The sequence below is a fragment of the Anguilla anguilla genome, chromosome 5 (genome assembly GCF_013347855.1).
Source record: "Anguilla anguilla isolate fAngAng1 chromosome 5, fAngAng1.pri, whole genome shotgun sequence".
In the NCBI taxonomy this organism is placed as follows: domain Eukaryota; kingdom Metazoa; phylum Chordata; class Actinopteri; order Anguilliformes; family Anguillidae; genus Anguilla; species Anguilla anguilla.
In genome coordinates, this window is record NC_049205.1 from 51824454 (window position 1) to 51849502 (window position 25049).

Sequence of the window (25049 nt, forward strand, 5' to 3'; positions counted from 1 at the left end):
CTTGTGTGTATGGAATATTTTATCTCTTGTTGTTTCTTGCTCATATGATCATGATAATATTGAATGGAGTTTGCCCTTATCTTGTCCACTGCACGATAAGGAAGAGCCTGGTAAACTGTGTATATCTGCACCATTTAACTCCTCTTCATTCATGAAAATATGAAACAGCGTACTCTGTGTGAGTGAAGTAAACCTGACTCTGTATTGAATTGGTATTGTACAGGTATTGTATTAGAAATGGGCCCCCCATAATTTAGCTTTTAACAAAGACCAGGAGAAGTCTCAGCCCTTTGTATGTCTGTGTGACCCATGCTGTTTGATCCTGCCCACTGTCGATAAAATGGATTCAGTATTTTTGAGTACACAGCCTTCTCCTGCTGCAGATGGGGGTCCAGTGATGTTGTTATTAATCCATGCTTGACATTTCCTTTTGAAAAAAGAAAAATGAAATATAGGTGTCTGCTCTCAGTGGCATTGTAGCTGCTGCTGCTTCTAGGAAGAGATCCATTGTCATGGTTGCACTGCCTCCTCTGCTCCGATTGGCTGCTGGTTGCCATAAGTTACAGAGCCCGTTTGCCACTTCTGCCCCTTAGGCCTGTGGTAACAGCACTTGTCACCTTCACATGATTGCTGCTAATAATTTGTCTGATCACATTCAGTTGTTCCCTGTGAATAAACTGTCTTGGTACTAATAGAGAGGGACCATTTGGCCTTCATGTGGAGGTTCCCTTATATTTGAATATAACAGACTTTAAAAAACATACACGTGATATGGACTCCTATTCGTATTACCACAGATAATTCAAGTCTTTGTGATTTACAGTCTGACCCAGTACTACATTTGTAACATGAAAAACAGACAGTGTGAGGGCTGACATGGAGAATGATTAAGAGTACTGTTATGATCAGATGAAACTGGGCTATATGGATACTGACAGTCGCTGAACAGTTGAATTAATGTATGGCTATGCTCAGGCTCGCTCGAAAGCGTGTTCAGACAAATCCAATGGAGCTGAATGGTGCAGCTGGGACCTGAAGACAGGCAGCCTCTGAGGAGACCAGAGAGCTCGGCTGATAAATGTAGACGTGAGGTAGCCCGGGTGGCGTGGCAGTTTGTCCACCCCCCCCCCCCCACCCCCACCCCTCGGGCCGGTGGTCTGTCACGGGCGGTTTCCCCGGCGTGATGGAAATCACCCGCCAACAGATGGGGCCTACCCTGAAAAAAATGCACTCCTCTGTTTTAAGTCAAAGCATTCAGCCACTCACATTAATCCTGTGCTATGCTAAGCGCTCAACTTTACGCACAGAAAAATACACCCTGCTAAGCACCAGCGCGGCATTTGATTAAAGCCATTCTTTCACAGTGTTTAAGAATGGCTTTAATATGCTATGTATGGCATAATTCTTGAGAGTTGCAAGTGAGTTTGCTACGTTTGCCATGAGAGTGGCTGTCACAGTTTAGTGTTGGAGTTGGTGCTTGTCGTGATGGTGGTATGTGGGCGAATCAAATGAAGCATTGTCGTACTCTAGCCTCAGTGCTCTCATTCATCAGTACTGTATCTTAGGCACAGCTGAATGAATCTTCAGCATGGCGCTGGAGTCCTTTTTCAGTGTATTGCCACTGTCATAGTATGTGCCTGCAAGAGTAATTATTGTTAGTCTTTAACCTGATATAGTACAAAACATTAAAGCATTGAGAAAAATATAATCAAAACCCCCTATTAGAGGGCTAATGCAGCTTTAAAATGCTTATGTTTTTGGCAGGAATTAGTGCAGGATTGTTTCCACAGTTCTCAGCTGAAATTCCCCAGATAGACATTTAGTGCAGCTCCATTCAGTTCAGCTAAGCGGTGGGATGTCGGGGTGCTTCCTAGGGCAATTGTATAGTTTAACTTTCCAGCTTGTGCTCCAGTACTTGGTATTACTTGCCAGCTCTTGGTACAGTGGGGCGTGCTGGCTTCGCTGCTAATTGACTAGGTGGTACAGCAGAGGGGAAAGCCCTTACTCTGCACTGCAGTCGCGTTGCACAACACCAGGTATTCACATGTTAGGCTAGCGTCTCACATTACTGCCTAATAGATGCTTTTCAATTGCAAAGGTTATTTCACTGAAAGAGTGGTCAATGCTTGGGCCTTTAATTAATACCTGATTTATCCCCATGCAATTGTAGCTTAAACTTAATTTGCAAGAAATCAATGAGGATTCCAATATTAAATCCACTGAGAATGTTATTATTAAAAATTATGTAATTGCAAATTATCTCGTGCAACAGTCAGACCATGTCAAAATGACAAAAGAAGGACAAATTTAGTCTAACATTTATATAGAAAATACGCTTAGTTTGCTTGAACGTGGAGTGGATTTATGATATGGCCTTGGAGTGTCTCCAGTGCAGGACGGTCTAAGTGTGTTTTCCTACCAGAAACTCATGTATTATTCACGAGCAGGCTGACAGTACAAAGTTGTTTTATTTCCCTAATATATTCCTTTGAGGGAATATCAAAATGGTGTACGTCAGAGGCTCCCGGTTCTGCAGATGAACTTCTTTCTCAGGACAGTATAACTTGATCCTATAGTGCAGGGATTTAGAGAAGTATAACAATTTCCAAAGAGGCTTTATTCCGGCTGGCTTTTTGTTCGTAAAGTAACGCACCAATACAGCATAACAATCAGACAGCTGCGCTGTGTTACAGCGATGCTCTGTTAAAACAGTGCAGTGTTTTAGCTGTACAGTGTTGCAGATTGAACTGCTGTGCTATAGCTGTACTGCAGAACAGCTGTATGGTATCATAGCTGTATATTGTTTCAGCATATCTGTACGGTACTGTAGCTGTGCAGTGTTACTGTTTATCTGCACAGTGTTATATCTGTGTTGTGTTGTAGCTGTACATTGTTATAGACATGCACGGTTAGCTAAATAGCTGTACAAAATAAGTATTGTACCTTACTGAACCTGTATTTAGCAGTTGTCTATGACCATGAAATGCACTTTTTGTATGTCGCTTTGGATAAAAGCGTCTGCCAAATAAATGTAATGTAATGTAATGGTTATAGCTGTGCAGTGTTATAGCTGTATGTATTATAGCTGCACATTGTCATAGATGTGCACGGTTAGGGCTGTGCAGTATTCTAGCTGTGCAGTGTTATAGCTGTATGGTATTATAGCTGCACATTGTCATAGATGTGCACGGCTAGGGCTGTGCAGTATTCTAGCTGTGCAGTGTTATAGCTGTATGGTATTATAGCTGCACATTGTCATAGATGTGCACGGTTAGGGCTGTGCAGTATTCTGTAGTGTAATGACTCAAGCAGCTCACCACTGCTACATCTTTCATCTGTAAAGGCCAACCTTCATTATAGCAGCTCACTTTATCTCATTATCTGGCAGTCTAATGGTACTATGTACTCTGGAAATGCAGCAGCAGCAGCAGCGACAGTGTGTGTGCGAGAGACGGGGAGAGGGAATATATAGCGATTGTGGCAAAAATATGTGTGTCTGCTATTGTTAGCTAGTTAACAGTGTATGTATGTATGAAAGAGTGAAAGAGCATGTATGCAGAATGTATGTGTATGCTCATTCCAGTAAAGTGTATCTGCAGAATGGGTACGTGTTCATATTTGTGTGGCGTGTAGTATGTGAATACGAAACTTGATAGAAATGATGTTGGCAGATTTGATTCTAGAGGGGGTTTTCTTTTTAGATTTTGGGCTCTGCATTCTGAGCTGGCAGCACCCGTATTAAATTGCTTGAGATCAATAGCTCTGCATATAGACCCTTCAGTGAGAGTCACACTGCTTTATAATGGACATCGGCTGAAGAGAGGGTGTGCGTGTGGCTTTGCGTCCCTTATCAGAGAGCAGAATAAAGTTGCCATTTATGACACAGAAATGCAGCGTGGCTATGGGGGACGGTCCCTGCGTTCACTCCTGCAATACGCAAGGATGACGTCACGCATGGCTCCGGCCCGGAGCAGCAGCTCTGCGGGACCCCCCTTAGCTTGGCCCCGTCGCTTAGGACTGACCAGCAGGTGGGAGCCACAGGACGGCCAGGCGTCTTTCCTGTCAGCGCCGTCCCGTCCTGCCTCCGGACCTCACTGGGTCCTCCTCCCCCACAGGCCCTTCTGCCACAGCGGGGAACCCTACCTCACTCCCTGCGGATGGTTCCATGCTGCCAGCCTGCTCCAAATGGGGGAACAATCTCATTACCTTTTAATTGGAAAGCTTATAGCCTTAATCGTCACCCTGATTCCAAGATGCACAAATTACGGGGAGGATCGGTAAACACATCACGGTCGATGTGGAGCGCTGAGACCAGTGCAGAGGCGGACAACTGGGATTCTCCCCTCCTCCCCCCTCCCCTCCCCTCCCCTCCTATTCAGTGTGCCCCTCTCTGCAGTCTGGCTGATAGAAAACACTGCTGGAAACCGAACTGAATTTAATAATAAGTAGATTTTTATCAATCTGCCTGTGTTGCTGCAACCTGTCAGCTCATTTCTTTCTGTTCGTAGAAAGAAGACTCTCCAGTTTGGTGTAAATTCCTGCTGTGCTTTGACGTCATCGCTATACTTGGGTTTTGGAATCTGGGTCACGATATTTACCAATATGAATGCAGATTGAATGCAGCCGATAATATTCTCCTTCTCTCCCACTGCCGGGCTTCTCCGTGCGAGGCGGGCGTCGGTTGCACCTTCGCACTCTCATTCTTATGGCTGAACCTTCTTACACAGAGACTCATAAACAACAAAGTGTTTAATGCATTTGCAGAAGGTCCGGATTGTTCTCTGGTGGAGTACCGGAAGAGCAGACATGCTCCGGTGAGCGAGTGGTGAAGCTTAGTGAATGTATGAGTATGGCTCTCTGGAGAAAGCGCGTGGAGCTGCTGCTTTCCCCGATCTCACTCAGTTGTGCTGTACATTTACCGCTCTGGAGGACTGCACCGCTGGCGCAGGCAAATCACTGAGGCCACGATAAAATGGGAAATAAAAGCAAAAACACTGTAATAGTAAGAAAAGAGCACGACCGTAAAATGTAAATAAAATCATAGCAAGGAAAATTCAATTTCCAGCAGTATAGATTGTGAAATCTTTTTTTTTTTATTTGACCCAAAAATAATAGCTTCTCTCTCTGTTTCTCTGTCTTTGTCTTCCTTTTTCTCCCCCTCTGTGTTCCTCCAGCGTTCTAGATGATGAGGGGGGTAACCTCCGCCAACAGAAGCTGGATAGACAGGTAGGTTGCTGCGGGCGCCTTGTCTTAACCCCCCCTTCCTTCTCCTTCTCCTCCTCCTCCTCCTCCCACTCTGCGGGTGATGCATCTGGGAGTTAAATGTGATAATTTTAAGGGGCGATAATGAAGGAGTGAGACAGGCAGTGAGAGAGTGAGAAAAAGATAGAGAGAGGATGTCCCTAGTTGTCAGTGTTACCGTCAATTAATATCCTTATGATGATGTAATCAACTGAGGACATTTTAGCCAAGTGTTGAATAATATCATAGGCCTATACCATTACAGTACATGCACATCATTTTATATCCATATATGAGCTGTTCTTCGTCTGTTCTGAGGTTTTTTTGAGGGCGAGAGCTTCCCTGTTTTATGTGCTGCCAGTTGCCCACGCATTTAATCTTCTGACTTAATGGTCCTGCTGGGTGGGCCAGTAGCCTGGAAGCTGCGCCGTATTCCGGAGAGAAATGAAGCGTTTACCACAGACTGCTTTAAGAACTATATCTTCTCTATGGCGGTATTACCAGCCTGTCCCGTACGAGCGCCATGTGCATCAGCACGCGGCGCCGAGGCGTGCTCAAATGCGCGCGCTCGCTCGAACGTCACGCTGATGAAGCTGGCGCACGGCGCACAGCCCGCTCACCGTTCCCGAAATCCAATCGCTTTTTCACGGCGAGCGAGCGGCAGGCCAGATGAAGCTCACGTGTCGGAGCGTACAACGCTCGATTAGAGGCGGAGCGCGCGGGGAGAGAGAGCGCGCCGGGCGCTCCTGATCTGAGCCCGCGGTTGAAGAGAACGGGATTAAGCGTGAAAAGCCTCGGCTGGCCGCGGCGACACGCGCTGCGTTAACATTCATCAAAGGGGCGGGTCCTCTGCTTTTTATGTGCCCTGGTTCTCTGGACCCGTCTGTGATCCTGATTGGCTCTCGCGTTGCCAGGGCTGCCCTTTAAGTATGAGCCGGAGACTGAAATACGTTGTGTCACTTTTATGAAATTTTTTTATTTATTTCTTCCCGTTCTGCCACGGCCAAGCTGTATGATGGTTGACCTCGATGTGACGCCTTCACAAAAACCCATTAGCACTGGGAGAGGGGAAAACATTGGACATGGCTGCACCCGACGCCCGGTCATTTAATCACGGGAGAGGAAGGAGGATTGCACTTCAGAAATCAGCTTTGAGCCACTACGGTTAATTACCCCTTAGCCTTTGCTGATATTGGTGTGGTGAGCTCTGTGCGTCATTCATTAGCCCGTCAGATATTACATCATTTAATAATACTGAGTTATAGAAATACTATTGTATATAGATTATATTCCATGTTTGTGTCAGTGCCTATAGGCTATATTTATAATTATGTACATGGGACAATATAGGGTGTTTACAGTGGAGCATTGTGTTTGGTAGCTGCAGGACAGAATTATCCTTGGATTGAGCTCACGTGACAGAGTGACGTATGCTATTCAGGTTATTAAACTCCTTGCAGGCTAGATGGATGCAGCAATGGATGCTGCGGTAGATGGATGTGTTGTGAGGGTCAATATGGGGAGGTTTTTTTGGAAGAAGGAGAGGAGTTTTACACTCACTCTTAACTCACTTATGCTTATGTAGTATCGAGCATGCAGTCTGCCACATTTTGCAAGTCTTGAGGAATCTCTGTTGTGATCACCAAAGTCTGATCAAAGTGTGCTAGTGTCACATTGGTGAGAGTGGTGGCCACTAACAGAATTCATGCTGTTGAAATGAAATGTGTGCCAGAGTATTAAAGCCTTTCTCCTTAGTGACTGGGAGAAACGTTTTCCCCAACAGCCTGCTTTTGCTTAAAGCCCGCTGTCAACGATCCCAGCAACTGACTTGATTTGAAATTTAAAATGCTAGCAGGATTCCAATGATATTCAAAGGTTTTGTTCATACATTTTGGGGAGAACACAGTGTTTCTGGTCTGGCGCCACATGCTAGAGCTAAACTATTTAGAATTTCTAGTCTAATGGTGAGCAGAAAATACACACCTGGTAGCTCAGGTAGTTCACCAGTGGAACAAATTCTCAGCCAGGTGCTCCATTCCATATTCTTGATGTTAAATTTATGTTTCCCTAACATTTTTACGTTATTCCATCTTATGAATATTGATGAAGGGGCATCACCAAGGACGATACTATGGCAAAGGATTTTCTATTGGCCATAAATATCCATAAACGGTAATGTGGCAGGGGTTTCTGGTGCTACATTACTGGAATCTCTTCTGGAACCTCCTGTTAGGAAGAAGGTATGTAGGTACAGGGGTTGAAACTAATTCAGGAGCTGCCCGTCTGGATTGTCTGAAAAGTCTGGTCAATAGTGCCTGAGTTGCATTAACGGTCAAGTCTTTGAAGAAACAGGAATTGGCAGGTGACCTTTGCAGTACTTTACTTCCTGGCTTCATGAAAAGGTGAAGTGTATTGGAGTGAAAGAATGGCATCAAAATTCAGACGGTGCTTGACAAACAAGCCCTTCTGTGAGGGCAAACCTCATGCTGACCATTTGACTGACAGCACTTAATTTCATCAGTCACAGTAAATACATAATGATCCTAGAATGCTATGTGCTAGGGCCAAATTATTTCTTATCGGTAATGCATATTTTTATTCCTTTGTAAATTTCTAACACAGGCCTGATACTTCCGATGTTTGCATTTTTTAATGATTGTGCCACTTTGCAGTTTAATGAAATTGGTTGAACCGAACACTTAACTGAGAAAAAATGTAAACATAGTTGTGTGAACCTGTTTTTTATATTTTATGTTTCTTTATGACCAATATATTTTGTATCTATTATGAACAAAAAATGGTAATCAAGGGAAATATATCTCATCCTAATAAATAGCCCCAGTAAATAAAGTGTTCCAGGCCCGTCTCATCCTTACAGTTGATATTTATCTGTTTTCATTTATTTCTTGCCTTGTCCCCAAGGACCAGGCTGGATCTAGCAGGCTGTCCTAAATTTTAGTGAGCCTCCTTCTGGCAACTGGCAAATATATCTTTTTTTCTCTTGTTTTTTTTCTTCTGGACAACAGCTGTTCTGCTTGCGTTTGCTGCAGATATGTTAATAAATGATGAATAGGCTTTAAATAACTGCATATTGATGTCTGCTGACACACAGTCATTCTAGCCAGCAGGGCTTTTTTTTTCTCCTTTGCTCTTGGCACCTTCAAACAGAGAACGACAGTGTTTTTTAGTTTGCAATCAGGCAGTAAGAAGAGAACTTGTACTGGGCTGACACTGATGTCATCAGCTGCCACTGGTTGTTTGGTTGCCCCAGGTGAAAAGTTAAGCACAGTTCTGAGGCCACTGACTGACTCGTGTGTGTTCAGGATTGTTGCTGATCCTTGTGCAAGTGTGGAAATGTCTTTAGATAGGAAGAGTGGCCTCATTCCAGCACAGAGCTTTGCCTTCGGGTGTCTTGTGAAGGCTCTGTAACTCTACATCAGTCCGCGCTACAACATGAAATGTCTTCACTAAGTTCTGTTACCATTGTACTCTCTCACAGCCCAGGAACAGGTGACCATGATGGAGGACCTGCACGATAAGCTTTATTTCACCAAATTCTTTTGAATGCTTAATTGCATCTGTAAGCCCAGCTTCTTGATGCAGCATCTGTCAATCTAAGATGGATGCACGCTGCAAGATGTTTGAAATACACGCAGCCAGCTGCTGCTCTGTAACGTTTTGCAGTCCACTCAGTGAGCTGCGCAGCTGTCCTGTCAGAGGACAGACTGCCAATCTAAACCCACAAAGTGTTGCTGTTATAGTTTCTGTGGAACAAATCCATGAAAATATGAATATGCTAGAGCCTCTGCTTGTGTATATCTCAGAGGCTCTACCTTATTCATATTTTTATAGATTTGTTCCACAGAAACTATGAGAGCAACACTTTGTGGGTTAATCACTAACAAAGTCTGAAATCTTCAGTGTCCCGTTAGACTAGGTTATGACCCAGTTTTATCGCAAATGAGCAAGACTACTTCTGTTTTGGCCCAATTTTGTCCAGCGTTGACCGTTATATCATAAAGTGTGTCTGAAAGAGAGATCTTGGCCTGGATAGGTCTCCTGATCTAGGACCTCTTTCCCCCTCTATCATATCCTCACCCTACCCATTACGAGCAAAAAGGTCAAGCTGATCCTACATCAGCACTTCCTCTCTAGGCAGCTTTTCTGAGCGCAGGCTGAGACCCGGCCTTATCCAGGTATTCCAGAGGGTACTCAGAAGCAACAGACCCTTCGCCGCTCTGAAGTGCAGTGTAGCTCGATCCACTCTGGTGTGTTTACCTTTCGGGTGTCCGTTGTTTGTACGGTGAGCTGTCGGCCGGGTGCTGCTGACGGTGTGAGACAGCTGCAGTGGTCGTCTCAGCCCAAGGGCTGCTTTAGCTGAGGTGTTGCCAAGAGCCTAAACCAAGATGTTGGTTTTATCCCATCTCCTCGGGGCTGTGCTTAATGTTTTATAACCTGCAGTACTGGGGACTCCCTCTTCTCTTCCGCGTGCTCTGGAAGCTGAGGCCCTGGCACACCTGCACTATGCGGGGACCTCGCTCGTGCAACCTGGGGGAGATCCTAACACATTTATCAGAGGAGCTGGGGTTGTTGAGTCTGCTGTTTGTGGCACAGTCTGGGAAGGGGAAACAGGGGGAGGGATATCTGTGAGGAATGGGGAGATGAATGTGCTGTGTTCCCTGTGTTTATAGCCCAATAAGGTCCCCACAGGGAGTGCATCACAACCCTGGGTTCCTTATGTAACTATGTAGTATGCCTGTATACGTGTATGTATGTATATATGTGTGTGTGTGTGTGTGTGTGTGTGATGTGTGTGCATGTATTATTTGTCTTGTTGTCTTATTGTATATTGACTATAGTGTGTGCACAAACACTTCGTATATACGTGTCATATATACGTATATATATATTTAATCAACGTGTCAATGTGTGTTTGTGCAACCAGTGCTTAACGAGGATATCTGTACATGTATGTTATTGTGCGTGTGTGTGTGTGTGTGTGTGTGTGTGTGTGTGTGTGTGTGTGTGTGTGTGTGTGTGCATGTGTGTGCGTGCGTGCGTGTGTGTGTGTGTGTCTGTGCATGTGTGTGTGCGTGTGTGTGTGTGTGTGTGTGTGTGTGTGTGTGTGTGTGTGTGCATGCGTGTGCGTGTGTGTTACAGCGCGCCCTACTGGAGCAGAAGCAGAGGAAGAAACGGCAGGAGCCGCTGATGGTGCAGTCCAATGTGGACAGCCGCTCGCGCGCCCGCCGGACCAAACAATCCGAGGAGCAGGCCCCTCTGGTGGAGTCCTACCTCAGCAGCAATAGCAGCACCATTTACCATGGTGAGAGCATGCCGCGGCTACAAGGGCAACACCGCTTTATGAGAACAAGCTTCCGTTTACAGCAGAAACACTGTCCATCATGGTGAGAACGTGCCGCCATTACTATGGCAACACCATATGCCACTGTAAGAACATGCAGCTGTTTCTATGGCAACACCACTCTTCACAGTAAGAACATGAGTGTGTTACTACTCTCCTCAGGTCAGTTAGGTGCCTGCAGTCTGCCTGCTTAGCTCAGCACAGTGAAGAGAATTTAAGGCTGGCTGAACACATTTGAGACAAGATCTATAGATACATCAGGGCACTCTGAATTGGGAGTAAAAGACAAATGGAGGATTAAAAAAACAAATGATTGTGATTCAAAACATGTACAATTTATCTGGCTCTCTCAGACCAGGACCATCACAGAGCTTTGTGGTCGAGGTAGACATAGGCTTTTTGTGCAGAGAAGTGGTTCCCATATATGGCCCTGGTGACCCACTGTGTATGCTGGTTTTTGTTACAGCCAATCTGTGGTCAGTTACAGTCATTGCAAATGTATTTACGTTCTGTAGTCATTTTTTCCTTAAACTGAATTTAACACAATGCAGGTTTTGCTTGTTTCCACTGGCTTTAGTTTATACCTGTCAGTATAATAATATACGATTAGTTAAAAATATAAGCACTTTCCAAAGAAATAATTTAGCCCATGTAGCATATAGTACATGACAGAGAATGAAGGAATTAGTTGATCTGACTCTTATAAAGTCCTGTGATGTGAATATGGAACATTTATTTTTCATAGTGTGGATTGCTATTTCTGACACAGTATGGCTTTATGAGGGTAAACCACCCCACAATTGACATTAAATGGACATTAAATGTGTCCCTTTAAGAAAATTTAGCAGCTTGTTACAATTCAGAGGTTGCAGTAATAGATGGAATGAAGACCAGCGTACACAGTGAGTCCCCAGCACTAGGTTTGGGAAGCCATTTGCTTGCCATAAGGGTATGAAGTGGTTTCAATGGCATTTCATTGTAGAAAACATCCTCTTCCTACTCTGCTCAGACGGAGTGGTTCTGAAAACAAATAAAAAAGGGAGGCACAGCAGGAAATTTCAGCCGAACGGCTTTTAATCTCCGCTCACCATTTTAGCTGATCAAATTGGTCTATCGATTTTTATTCACGAACGTCAGGAGCCCCACCCGTAAGACGTGGCTGGCTTTTGTGGGAGCGGTGGACCGTGCTGTAGCCTAACCAGAGACAGCCCCTGATAGGATGCGAACCGACGGAGACAGAACCCCTGAGGACCCCATTTGCCCTCCAGTAATCAAATCTGTCGGGTAAAGATGGCGCTTTTATTGCCCTCCTTCATTTGCTGCGTTGATTAGATTCACCAAAGCGCCTGCTCACACTGATCAGAGTCTGATTAGGCAGCCGGTGTGATTTCATTGAAAGACACCTCGAATCAGAGTGAGGTGTGATGATTATCCCTAATGAAGGTGGTCATCAGAGATAATAGCATGGTCCTGAGAGAAAACTACAGTGCAACCGCTCTTTTCTGAAACGCCACACAAAGGCTTTTGACCTGATAGATGCCATACGGGACACTTACCCTACCATTAGCCTACCTATAACCAGGCCAGCACCGCATATGTTGTGAAGTCAAACTTTTTTGTTTTTCTACAAATCTGGTCCTTGCTTGGCCTGAAAAAGTGCAGTACAAACAGTCCAGATCCATACTATGGCCTGCAACCCTGGCATTACCAGGCCCGTGGAAAAGAGCTTTTGAGGCTGTCTTTGGCTATAGCATGTTTTTGATACTGCGGTTTACTTGATTTATTGTGGAATGAGGTTCCTGTGGAGAAAAATGTGAACTAATTACCACTTATTGTCTTCGGTACGCCACACTCAAATCTGAGATCTGGCGGTTCAGCAGGAAGAAGGATGCCAAGGTGAAAAAGGGGAGGCATTTTACAAGGTCTCTCACTTATCAGTTAACTCGTTTAATTGTTTACTGTAAATTCTGTGTGCCATGAATTTCATTCTGGTAGTGATATATAGCCACATTCGGGGCCACTGGAGTGTTAACATTGTGCAGTACTTGTTTTCTGCTTCAAGAAAAAAGAAAAGAGAGTTGTGTGAATCATGCAGTTTTTTTTTTAAATCTCTGAAACGTCCTCCAGCCTGTGCCCTCTTGGGACCTTGCTTCCTGTTCTATGCTACAATAACCCTGGCTTTTCAAGTTAACTTCCTCTCTCTGTAACTCCTGTCTTTTTTTCTTCTCTTTCTTTTCTCTTCCTCCCTCGCCTCCTTTTCCACTGCTTGCCTTTGCTTGTCCTCCCTGCCCTGTCTTACCCCTCCCTGTTCTGCTCCTCCCTGCCACGCCCTGCCCTGCCCCGCCCTGCCCTGCCACACCCTGCCCCCGCCCAGTTCAAGAAGCAGAGCAGGAGGAGGCCGTAGTGGAATCCCAGGCTCCCCGCTCAGCTAAAAAGGCCAAGGCCACGGGCTCCACCCCGCAAGCTGGCAGTGCCAAAAAGGAGAAAAAAGGGAAGCACAAAGGTTAGCCTCGCGCTGCCAGGGGGCCCACCCCGCCCTCCACCCCGCCGTCCACCCCGCCCACCACCCCACCGAACCCTCTGAGCACGCATGAGCGGCTCGCAGCCGAGTCTGTCTGGAAGGTTCCAGCCAGCGCGGCAGCAGGTCACGCTCACTCTGAGACCGCAGTTCAGCCCGGTTTGTTTGGATTAAAGTGAGAGAAGCAACTTACGAACGTGTTTCTTACAAATGCACCTCAGAATGAGGTTGAACAAAATTTAAACAAGTACTGCAGACCTAGGAAGAGAGTAGACATATGCTTATATCACTGGTGATTACTTGCCATCTTAACCAGTTTGATTTATGAAGAAATATTATGATAAACCACAATATAATATTTCAGTATAATACACTGAAAACAATGTGTTTGAAACATTGAAAATAACTGTCGTTTTAATGAAAAAGCTTTTTTCCAGGACTCCTTATGCTGTGCCATACGGTCTGATGGCTTTCTATTGTGGGAGAAGCTGATTGTGACATATTTTCCAAAATCTTGGTTCAGCTTATGTTACTGTGGGTCCTGAGGGAAATGAGATGAGGGAAGGATGTTTTGAACTATTTTAGAAGCTGTCACGGATGGTGCGGCCTTTATCATTCCTCAGGCCAGATGAGAAAACAGCATTTATTTACCGACGTCTGACTTCGAGACATAAACCTGTCACATAATGGTGAATTCTTGTATCATTCTTCAACCGTGGAGTGTATGATTAAAAAGGACTGTAACACCCTTGGATTTTCAGAGCAAGCTGTGAAAAGACATACAGACAGGGGCTCACCAAGTTTGAACACACTTTCTGCTGTAATTTCTTCCAGATTGTTATACTGTACTGCTGAAAAAAGAATAGGTCAGTGAAGATGGTTATGATGGTGACCAGTATGCTGGACCCAGTTGGTCTAGCATGATTAAGCTGGTCGACTGGTATGACCATCACATTACCAGCACCGCTATTTTCATTATCAGCATGACCAGCAAAAGACCAGTATGGTCTAGTTTGGACCAGCGGTCGACCTGCATGCTGGTCTATGCTGTTTTTATCAGCAGGGTATGTAGGTGTTGTTTCGAATGTGCAAAGTTTATCACGCTCACAATCATAGCTCAAGTTAAATAGTTCCATTTGTCTCTTGTCAGCTCATCGCAACCTGTACAACTCTCCTGAGATTCCAATCAGTCTGACGTTTTTTTCTGCAGTTGATGTAGTGATTTTTTTCCTATTTTGGAGAAACACAATTTCTGTACTGACCTTGAATGAAAAATGCACTGCCAAATAAACTTGGCAGTGACAGCGGTGCGATTTGTGACCTGAATACCTATTTAAAACTGTGCGATCAGCCGTGGAGCCGCCGGCCTGCCTCTCTGCCGGTTATACACGGCTCTGCCACGGAAACTGCAGATTTGACTGTCACTCACGTTGGCAGGCCAGCTGGTGTGCCAGCACCATACATACTCCTTCTGCTTCCGGATCCCACTTCTTCTGTCTGCCATCCATGTTTTATCTGTGATTCATTTAGGGGCAGGGGCTTTGTCACCAAACCTTACTGGTTTGAGTCCTTAAAAGAGCAAACAGTCGAACACTGTACCGCGCACACAGTATACTGCAATTCTCTCTGGAACCTGTGTTCCCCCAACCCAAATACTCAAAACCGAGGGGTAATTTAACTACCGTGGCATTAGAGATTGTTATATAGACACAACCACACATTAATCAGAGCTGTGGCACAGATATGGATTCAAACTGATGGTGCAATAGCCATTCAGAAAGTACGATTTGCAACCCGTGATTATGGCCCTTAACGAGTCACCATTAATTTTGCCCTTCAATGTACGGTGGCCTAAACATAATTTAGCCTGCTAAGCAATCACCTCGGCTAATGAAACAAAATGAGTTTGCACTGAACAAATGGCGACAGTTACGAGCCATTGAGTTAAAAATTGATGTTGACAGAATGCAGGTCAGCACGCCTCCCACCGCTGTTTCATTGGATCTGGGAGGTGAGAAAGAAAAGGGCAAGAGCTTGTTGTGTTTGAATCACTTAGTGGCCTGGGTGCCCAGTGTTTGTGGATGAGATGAGTTGTTCTGTCCTTGAGAACATGTGCCAGGGGCTGATGGTAGCATTAGGAACGTGCTGTTCTGTCCAGTGTTTGGGGGCTAATCGAATGACATCGAGACAGCGGGGATGAGAGCCAGAGGCGGGGGAGATGGAAAAGAAAGCAGCGTTGTAATGCAGACCGGCCAAGCCAAGCACTGCTTTGCTTACATCTGCTTTCACTGCACAGATGGGCTTTTAGTGCGGGGATGACCGAGGATGAAGCCTCCTGGTTTATAATATCACACATTAAAATAGGACTTAGCAAAGGGATGATGGGTGGGCAAAGCCCAGCTGAAGCACTTGTGTGGAGTCCAGTGGTGCCCCCTACTGCCCAGGCAGATTTTGGACCAAGACATTGACAACTGTAGGCAAGAGTCCCTTGCAGTGAAGCATAACTGGCCGATGTATTGAAAAGAGTGACAATCGCCAGGGTATATTAGACTGTATTCACTTTGCAGAGTCACACAGAGCAACTTACCAAAGTAGAGAACGTCAGTGTAACTCTCAGGAATGCCAAAGGGTAACCCTGGCCTTGTTGATTACCAGCAGCTCCTCTGGCCAATGGGCAGGCTTCCCAAATGAATCAAGGACAGTGCAGTGATAGGACAGGGCTGCAGTTGCAGTAGGCATACTAAGTACAGATAGAATAAAGGATTATGGGTCGGTCCCATAAGCACTGGACAGAAACATTGCTTTGTGCATCACAAAGGACTGTAGGAAGAATGAGCTGCGCAGAAGGTGGAGCATTGCTGAGCAGGGTAGTTAACTTGTGTGTGCGTGTGTTTATGTGTGAGACCGGGATTGTTGTTGCTGTCCCAGCTGACGGGGGGGTTGGGTTTGGCGATCTGGCAGGGATCGATGGACCAGCTGGCCTCCAGGAAGAGGTGCGGGACCTGGGCAGTGAGATCCAGATCCTGAAGGTGGGCCGGCTGGCTGCGGGTGAGGGAGAGGGCGAGGCAGACGCTGTGAGCAGTGGCCAGCCGCAGGGGAAGCAGGACTTGCGGGTCACCATGTTGAAGAAAGGTATCATAGCAACACTCTCTGCATCCTTGTGCACGCACCCACATAGAATCATGTAGTGTCTGTCTCTCTGTCCACCTTTCCCTCCCTACCTAAGTGTTGATGCTGAGCAGCTACAGAGGCTTCTCTCTTCCAAATCAATTAACAGTTTGGGAAGCCCAAAGATTCTCACACACAGTTAATTCCCAGAGTGCACTGGGGCAGAAGCCATAGTGGGGCCATAGTTGCTACTCTCCCAGCGCTCTCTTACTTGGGTATATGGCTCTACCTTTGTAGGCTGCTCATACAGCCTACAATGTATTTGTTTTGCTGTACGTCTCTTTATTTATTTTATAGTTGTATATGTCATGTATGCAGCACAAATTATGACACACACTCCTTGCACAGGCACAGTGCTCTGGCGTAAGAAGGCCTTCTCTTTGTCTGTAAAGGTATTTCCAGTAGTATGAACTTTGACGAAGAGGAGGATGATGAGGACGAAGATGACGAAGACACTTCCAGTTCCTCCCAGCTCAACAGCAGCACCAGACCCAGTTCAGCCACCAGCAGGAAGTCCAACAAGGTGCTGACAGATCTCAGTATAGCCTGTATCAAATTTTGCCACCTCAGGAGCTTCCTGTGTGGTGTGAGAGCTCATGTCCTTGGCGTAGGGATGCACCCCATGGTCCTTGGAGAGCATCCTGACCATGCCAGTGCTGACTGTTGCTGGGTTACCCATGGGGCTTTGCTCAAGGAGTCAGAAGGGTATTGCGTGCCTCACCACACAGTCAGTGTATGAACCGTGCTGGGGGACTGCAAGGTTGAAAACCAGTGGCAGGTAGCAGTGTGAATTTTGAGAGGATACTGCAGCAATAGAATGGGCCCAAAGAAATATTGTGAATGCCAAATTATAAAGAAAAAAGGGATAAGAGTTTTTTTTAAGGAAATTAGGTATACTCAGTTGCACTGGTGTTCTGGCCGGAGGATTCCTCTGTGTGTGCAGTTTTCGTGCATCGATTAACTTGCCCTGTGCCGCCTCGCTATCCCCTTCCCCGCGCGGCGCATTAGCGTGTCCTCAGTGCGGTGCATTAGTGTGCCCTTAGCGCACGCCGCATTGGCGTTTTGTCTGCTTCTTCAGTTGTGACGTCGTTCTGCGCGTCTCATTGCCATGCGCTGCGTCAGCCAAAGTCATCGCTTCAAGGTTGGCGGGCCTCTGGGGTGCAAAAGCACATTCAGCCGTGTACGCTAATGCCCCGCAAGGCTCAGATAGCATGTAATGAAAGTCCTGCCCTGACATGACATTGATTTGGAAACGTAGTCCTCTGAGAATGAAAGCACTTGGAGTTGTTTACGTTTGGTTCCTGTTGCGTGGGTATTACTGATCTTGACTCATCCACTGTGCTGTGAGCCTGACTCTGAAGTAAAAGTCTCAGCACAGGAGCTGATCCCATTTCTCTTGTGTGGCAAAAAGGTGCGAATAGAATGTTCAGACAGCATTCAAAACCTTTTCCCATCGGGAGTAGAAACGCTTCTTTCATCTGGGATGATCGTACCTCCCTGTTGCCTTGCTGAGGGTTGCAGAATGTTGACTCATTTTCTTTGTAAGATGACGGTGAGGATGGCTTCAGCCGCCGGCAGTTTGGAGGTGAGTCAGGCCCACTGTGATTCTCTGATTTCTCGAGAGGTGAAAATAACAGCTGGGTATGGACCTGCTCCTTACATCTCACATTTATCACCCATGTAGTATAGCACAGTGTATATGTGGCACAGCACCAGCTGACTTCCTGCTAATGTGTAAAACATTATAACAGCTCTTTTCTTAACCTACCACCAGCACCCAAATATGTGACCAAAATATGGGTCACATTGTGTCTGGAATTATAGTATGTATAGACTCCTCTCTCTATTGCTCCAGATGAAACACCTGCCTGAAATACCAAACAAACAAGCAAAACAAAAACAAAAACAAACCCTGGAGGCCCCTGACCCTCCGTTCAAAGACCCATCATTGGACCTAGTGGAACTTGGTATCTCCTAATGTCAGGACAGACCAAAGAGGTCTTGAGCAAGAGTTAAGGGACAAAATCTGGGGAGTTTAATTTCCCCTACCTTTCATCCCCCCCCCCCCCCCCCCTTCCAGGACGCTGCCTCAGCACCCACCGCCCTCGTCAGTGAGCAGGCCATCGAGGTGGATGACCTGGAGGAGTTCAGCCTGCGACCAGCACCCCAGGGACTGACCGTCAAGTGCAGGATCACCCGGGACAAGAAGGGCATGGACCGGGGCATGTACCCCACCTACTACCTCCACCTGGAGAGAGAGGACGGCAAAAGGGTGAGGGATCCGCTTATGACGCTGGAAATGAACCAGGTGGTGTTGGGTGTGCTAACCCCAACTGACCGTGGGCTTAGTTGGTTTTCCTTGTTTGAACGCGTGTCATGTGCCTGTATTTCACTGAATAAGAAGCCTGATGGGATTTTTGTTTCTATTTTAATTTTGACTTTTGTGTAAAAAGGATATGGTTATGTTCCCAATTTTAAAAAATTGTCTTGCACAAATTTGCCAATTTGGACCTGTTCCTCCTCTGAAATATCCTCTGTCATTATGGGACAGTACAGGCTAGCACGTGTGTTCACTGCTAGCTGACACTTATTCTCACTCACACCGTGTACACAGCTTACCCAGCTCACAGTTTGCACACAGACTGCAGGCACACAGAGGACTTGCTCTTGTGTGATGAGGTGGAGAAAGCCCTGCTGGCTCAAACTGCCCTTTCCCAGGTGACACTAGTTCTGGGTTCCCCCTCGTGGTTCCCCGACCTTACCACTGGCACGGTCAGAATTCTGGACTATGGAGCAGATTTATTTAATATATTAGTGTATTTGACAAGGTCGAAGCACATTGGTTATAGGTCCACTGCACTGAGAGCAGGAGCTTTAGCTGGGCACCCCATCCAGGAAGGCCTATTTGCTGATGATTTCACACAAAAGTTTTAGTTCTGTTTGATCTTTTGCCCCATGCTTAGTGCTACTTCTTATTGTCTAGGTGTTCCTCTTAGCTGGAAGAAAGAGAAAAAAGAGCAAGACGTCTAATTACCTCATCTCCATCGACCCCACGGACCTGTCTCGAGGGGGGGAGAGTTTCATCGGGAAACTGAGGTCGGTCAATGTTTCCGGCTTTTGGTGAAATCCTGCTTTCTTCATGAATGGTTTTGTTTGAATTTCTTTCTTATTTTATCTATCACCCGCCTGAACCACTGCGCAGTGTATTCTTCCGTTTTGTGAGCTTCGAGCGCTCTTCTCTCTTCTCCTAAAAACGGCCTGCCTTCCCTTTGAAAAGGATGCTTTTGGTAATTAACTGTGCCATGCTCGGGCTGACCTCAGGATGCCATTGTACAGGAGGTAATTGAGTTCATTACCCCTGCGGTGAATGTATTTGCATGCCAATAAGGCCTGGGGCAGACTAGAGGAGGAAGACGCCCAGGTGAATAAGCTGTGATATTGGACTTGCTTTGGAACCCGGCACGGTCTCTGTTTGACATCACAGTAGGCGCAGCATGACGGCAGATGTTGTTATAATGGCATCAACACCCCAGGTGCACTCTGGGAAAAGTGTCTCCAAAAGGGGGATGAAAGGCCTCTCCACACATATCCAAGACACGATCGATTCAAAGGCATGAGCCTGCAGGGCCTGATGCTGTCACCACTGCCGTTACTATGACTAATATGACAAGCGATAGCAATATCACACAGTATAATGTTCAGTGATAAATCAACAGAGCACATATTATGGTCCCTGTTGGTCTCACTGGACACTGGACATTCTACTGTGCACAAGTGATAGAGATGCAGTCTGCGCAGATTTGCAGCTGAACCTTCAGCTGTCACGTGAGGGGTTGTCTGCGCAGGCGTACAGTACTGCTGGACCGTTCAGCTGCATTGCAGTGAGTGACTGCGCTGCACTTTTCTCGGGTGCAGCCGTTCCTACAGTCTTCACCACAGGGCTTTCATCAGCAGACCCTTGATCCTATAGAACACGTTTAATTGAACAGGCAGAGGGGAGGAGGTTGCTTGAGTGAAGAGGCATAAATTCTTGCTCTCTCCAGCAGCACAGAGTGCATGTCACCTGCTGATGTTTCTCACTCTTATTTTTATCTTGTGTCATTAAGTGCTATGGAAAGCCTGGTTGATGCGCCTTTATGAACAAAAACTCTTAGGAGATGATTGAATGCTGATCTTCTTTTGTGCAATAAACTATTTGTAAGATTTATTGATAATGAATAAGGGGTAATGAATAAGAGTCTATGGTAATATAGATGTATTTCCCCCCTGCTGTATGATAGTTGATTGCTCAAAGCTTAAAGCTTTTCCGCAAGCATACTGTAATATTTTATGAGAGCAGTCAGAGTAGCCTCTTCCCCTTGTGATTTACGCTGATTAAGGATGGGGTCTCGGTTTTTTATTGGCAGTCGATTCCCCGGTGGCTGAGTAAAGGCTTCAGGTCGCCAGTTAATTACGATGCCGTTTGAGAAAAGGTTTCTGATTGGTGGTTAATTTTGATGCCAGCTAGGAAAATATTTCTGATTGGCAGTTGAGCTAATAATGTCCTGGTGCTTGGGGTCATATTTTCCTGTCTTTATTTTTTTTAGGTCAAACCTGATGGGGACCAAGTTTACGGTGTACGACAGTGGCCTGAATCCTGTGAAGACTCCGTCCAGCTTAGAAGCCAGCAACCTACGTCAGGAGCTAGCCGCCATCTGTTATGTAGGTTGTTTTCCTGACCAAGGGACCGTTGGCATGGTGACCACTCTGAGCCATCGGGATTGACTCATTGGCCGTTTATTAATGTGTTTTTTTTTTGTTTATTATGATTTGTTGATTATTACACCTAATATGAGCAACAAATATAAATTTTATATGCATGTATAAAAACAATGCAGAGAAATCCAGAATATATGGATGGCCTTCACACATATCAAGATCAAATGTGTGACACTAACAGAGATAAAAGAATTGTTGTTTGCAAAATTTGAGGTGGTGGGACCACCTAGTGGTCATACAAAAAATAGCAACATGGTAGTAACAAATACAAGCTAGTGGATAATTACATTTATATCTGCAGACCACTCTTTCTCAGAAATGGTGTGTTACCCGAACAAGTTATATGTTATGTGAAATCACATCTATTTCATGTCCTTGATAAATAATGGGTCTCCCTGTCTATGCGTGTGCTATTGAAGATGGGGGAAGATAAAGATGAATCGGAAAACAGCTGTGATTTTTAAACTGTCATTTATTACAGGAAACCAATGTTCTAGGCTTCAAAGGGCCTCGCAAAATGAGTGTCATCATCCCGGGAATGAACATGGAGCACGAGAGGGTGTCCATCAGGCCGAGAAACGTGAGTGCAGCTACAGTCACAGCAGAGAGGGTGGAAGAGAGGAGAGAGACAGGCCTCTCACTGGGCTCAGGCATGCATGCTGTCAGTTTATGTATGTACTTTAACCACCCAAAATAAAATACATTTAAATTTAAATCCTGTAAAGTCTTTGGTTTTGCCCTGAGGTTAACACCCTTGAGCGTGAGCAAGGTGCCGCCTTGTGATGTGTGTGTGTGCCTGTGTATGATGTGTGCGTGTGCTTGTGTGTGGTGTGTGATGTGTGCGTGTGCCTGTATGTGTGATATTTCTGTTAGAAGCAGTAGCTGCCCCAGGCTTTGGATCCTCTTTCTCTCTTCCCCCCAGGAGCACGAGACCCTGCTGGCTCGGTGGCAGAATAAGAGCACAGAGAGCGTGATCGAGCTGCACAACAAGACGCCCGTCTGGAACGACGACACGCAGTCCTACGTGCTCAACTTCCACGGCCGCGTCACCCAGGCCTCCGTCAAGAATTTCCAGATCATCCACGACAATGACAGTATGCCCTTCCCTTAGCCCTAACTTAAGACAGGGTCTTAAAAATCTAATTAAGATAACTGTACTCTATTTATTTGCAACTAATTGATTGTTATATTTATTTTTAAAAAGTACCAAACAAAACAAGTACTATGATATTAGGCATATTTTAATCAGTTGAGATGTTAAATGCTAAATAATTATTTTATTGCACACTACTGGAAGATTTGGTACTTCAGTGGGAGACCATGTTTATTTTATTGTAACCAAAATGGTATTTTACATAACTGTAACTGGTGCAACCATGTAGAGGGCCACCGAACAGATGAGAACTTGGATGTGGACATACCTACAGAACCTTCAGCTCTCCTGTTAGCAAATTACTTACTTTACATGAAAAGACTTAAAAAAAAATAAATAAATAAAAAAAAATTGATTTGAAAAAAGTAAGTGAACCAGGCTTTAACCTTTATTTAACTAACCTGGCCCATTGAGATGAGAGCTTTATGTGTGTTCTCTCTCTCCAGTGGACTATATAGTGATGCAGTTTGGCCGGGTGGCGGAGGACGTCTTCACCATGGACTACAACTACCCCATGTGCGCCTTGCAGGCGTTTGCCATTGCCCTCTCCAGCTTCGACAGCAAGCTGGCCTGCGAATAGGAAGCACCGCCCCATGCTGACATAACTTCCTGTTCTCTCCGCTCTCCTCCCCCACCAGGATGGTTTCCTAGGGTCCCGTCCTGACTGCTTGAGAAAAACAAGAGCTCTGCCCCCTAATTGAATTGAGGAGGAGCTAAGGAGGAGGGGCTAAGGAGTACCATAAGATGCAGATGTTCCAGCCTGTGTAGCTTTTCCCCCTGACTGAAGCTGGGGATGTTGCTATGGTTATCTCTGTCTCAATCTGCAGTGGACAAAAGCACAAACAGTGAAATACTCATGCATTACAAGCTGCTTTTTCTTTGTATGTTTGCTTATTTTTACTGATGATTGTCAGGATCAAATCATGACAATGGTTATTACTACTGCTGGTATTTGTGACCGTATTTGCGATATATTAACACTGTTTTATTGATGGACAACATTGTCATTCAAGAGCTGAAATCTGTGTTGCTTGCATAACACTAACAGACTAAAAATGTTCTGTCTTTGATAAGCTGAATTATGTATGAGAGAAGACACTGTAACTGTAATCATGTCAAAGATTTGCATTGCATTTGGCAGCTTAAGCTATTTAACAGTCGTTCAGTCAATTCTGTCAATATCCTCAGCATTAACTGCAAAACTGCAGATTAATTAACCTGTGTGAACAGCTTCGAATGAGAGGTCAGCAGGTCATGTCACTAGATTGAATTTATCAGAATAATGGCCCTGAAGCGATTGGTATTAGTTTATGTAGCTCATTAGCCTACAGCTCTGCATCGGATTGCAAATGTAAAATGGTCATGGAATATGCTGCATTATCCTAGGCCACACTTGTTGACAGATTTTTAAAGTGTTTTTGTTATTTATGTATTTATGTTTCCACGTTATTTGATGAGCTATAGTATTATTCATCAATTGTATTTTCCTGTAGCAGACCGAGTTTGTATGGTAAAGTGGAGTCAGAAGCACATATAATGTATTGTGGCTGACAGCAATACCCATCCAAAAACCAAAAACTAAGAGCGGACAGAGAAGGAGAGGGAAAGTGTTCTGTAATGGGAAGCGAAGCAGATGGATCAGTGATTCAGCCTTCTCTATGTCCGTGTATCATGTCAAACACAATGAGGAGTAATTTTCTCTCTGGGAACGTAAGGAATGCAGCACTTTAACTTGAGTTTACCATGCTTGTTAGACAGTTGTAAATATTGTGCCTTTTGGAGGATAAAAATGTCATGCTTCAATTATTTTAAAAAAATGCTGTAATCTTCAGTTTTTGCTCCCTACAGCTACATTTCCATTAGAACGTCAAAGAGAATTTAACTTGAAGCGCTTAAAAACAGCTCTTTGTGCACAGACTCCCACCAAAGTGATTCAGCACAGGTGATTGGACGTTGCCTGAGCTGACGTGTGGAAGCATGTGATACGAGCAAGTTACTTATAGCTTGTAAACCTTAGTTATAGTGTGAACTCTTAATGCTGCCACAGTGTGGGATAAGTTGTGTGTCTTATTGCAGTCTTTTTGGAACTATAGATGTAGTAAAACAAAAGGCCTTGGTGTTTTATAAAAACTGGGTCAACTATGCGTTTGTATACGCATAAATCCCACTTCAATTTGGTGAATTACACGAAACTGAATCGACATTCTGAAGTCAGAAAGGGTAGCTAGTGTCAATATGCAAGCAGTGGGTAATTTTGAATGTTTGGTCCCTTTCATTGGCAGCTTTGGACAGCATTGTTGGAAATTACACGAGAGGACCACCAAAACTGGCTCAGAATGGAGATTGCCCACAGAAGAGATGTGAGAGCAGACTAGGGCAGGTTTCCCCAAACTTACTGAAATCAGAGTCAAATCCTGGAGGGCAGCTGTGTCTGCTGCTTTCTGATATGCTGATCTGCATTTAAGTGCTCACTGTAATTCAAGTCATTGATTGGCTAAAGAGTCTGCACACCTGGTTTTTCCAAGGCCTAAATTGGCTGCCGATTGAAAGAAAATGACAGAAACCAGCAGAGTCTGCAGTCCTCCTGGTCTGGAGTTTGAGACCCCTGCTCTAGGGGAGTCTCAGCCAAACCTTTCTTACATGATGTTCCTCCTGGGAAAAATAACTGTGCTCTATTCGAGTCTATTCTATGAATGGTTGAAGTAAACTGAGAGGAACAAGCGAAGGGACACTTTGAGAACTAGCAGAGGGTAACAGAAGAACATGAAGGAGGGATAGCCTAGCTGTCTCCTCTTTCTAAACCTTGGTTTTATCAAACATTCCGGCTCTATAGATTTAGAGCACATTCA

The 25049-nt window shown here is 45.2% G+C and overlaps 1 protein-coding gene across 3 annotated transcripts in view; it reads left to right on the forward strand.

Moving 5' to 3' along the window:
- LOC118228386 (tubby protein homolog) overlaps positions 1–23632 on the forward strand; it is a 56501-nt gene extending 32869 nt beyond the window's left edge. For 2 of the 3 annotated variants that reach the window (XM_035419870.1, XM_035419871.1), the window contains exons 2-12: positions 5175–5226; positions 10402–10564; positions 12978–13106; positions 16083–16253; positions 16682–16812; positions 18370–18561; positions 19273–19385; positions 20876–20990; positions 21529–21627; positions 21970–22141; positions 22647–23632. In XM_035419870.1, the coding sequence (XP_035275761.1) occupies positions 5175–5226; positions 10402–10564; positions 12978–13106; positions 16083–16253; positions 16682–16812; positions 18370–18561; positions 19273–19385; positions 20876–20990; positions 21529–21627; positions 21970–22141; positions 22647–22780 (1471 nt within the window). In that variant the 3' untranslated portion in view covers positions 22781–23632. The remainder of the gene's footprint in view (positions 1–5174; positions 5227–10401; positions 10565–12977; positions 13107–16082; positions 16254–16681; positions 16813–18369; positions 18562–19272; positions 19386–20875; positions 20991–21528; positions 21628–21969; positions 22142–22646) is intronic. The other variant, XM_035419872.1, reaches the window with a different exon arrangement.
- The last annotated feature ends 1417 nt before the right edge of the window (positions 23633–25049 follow it).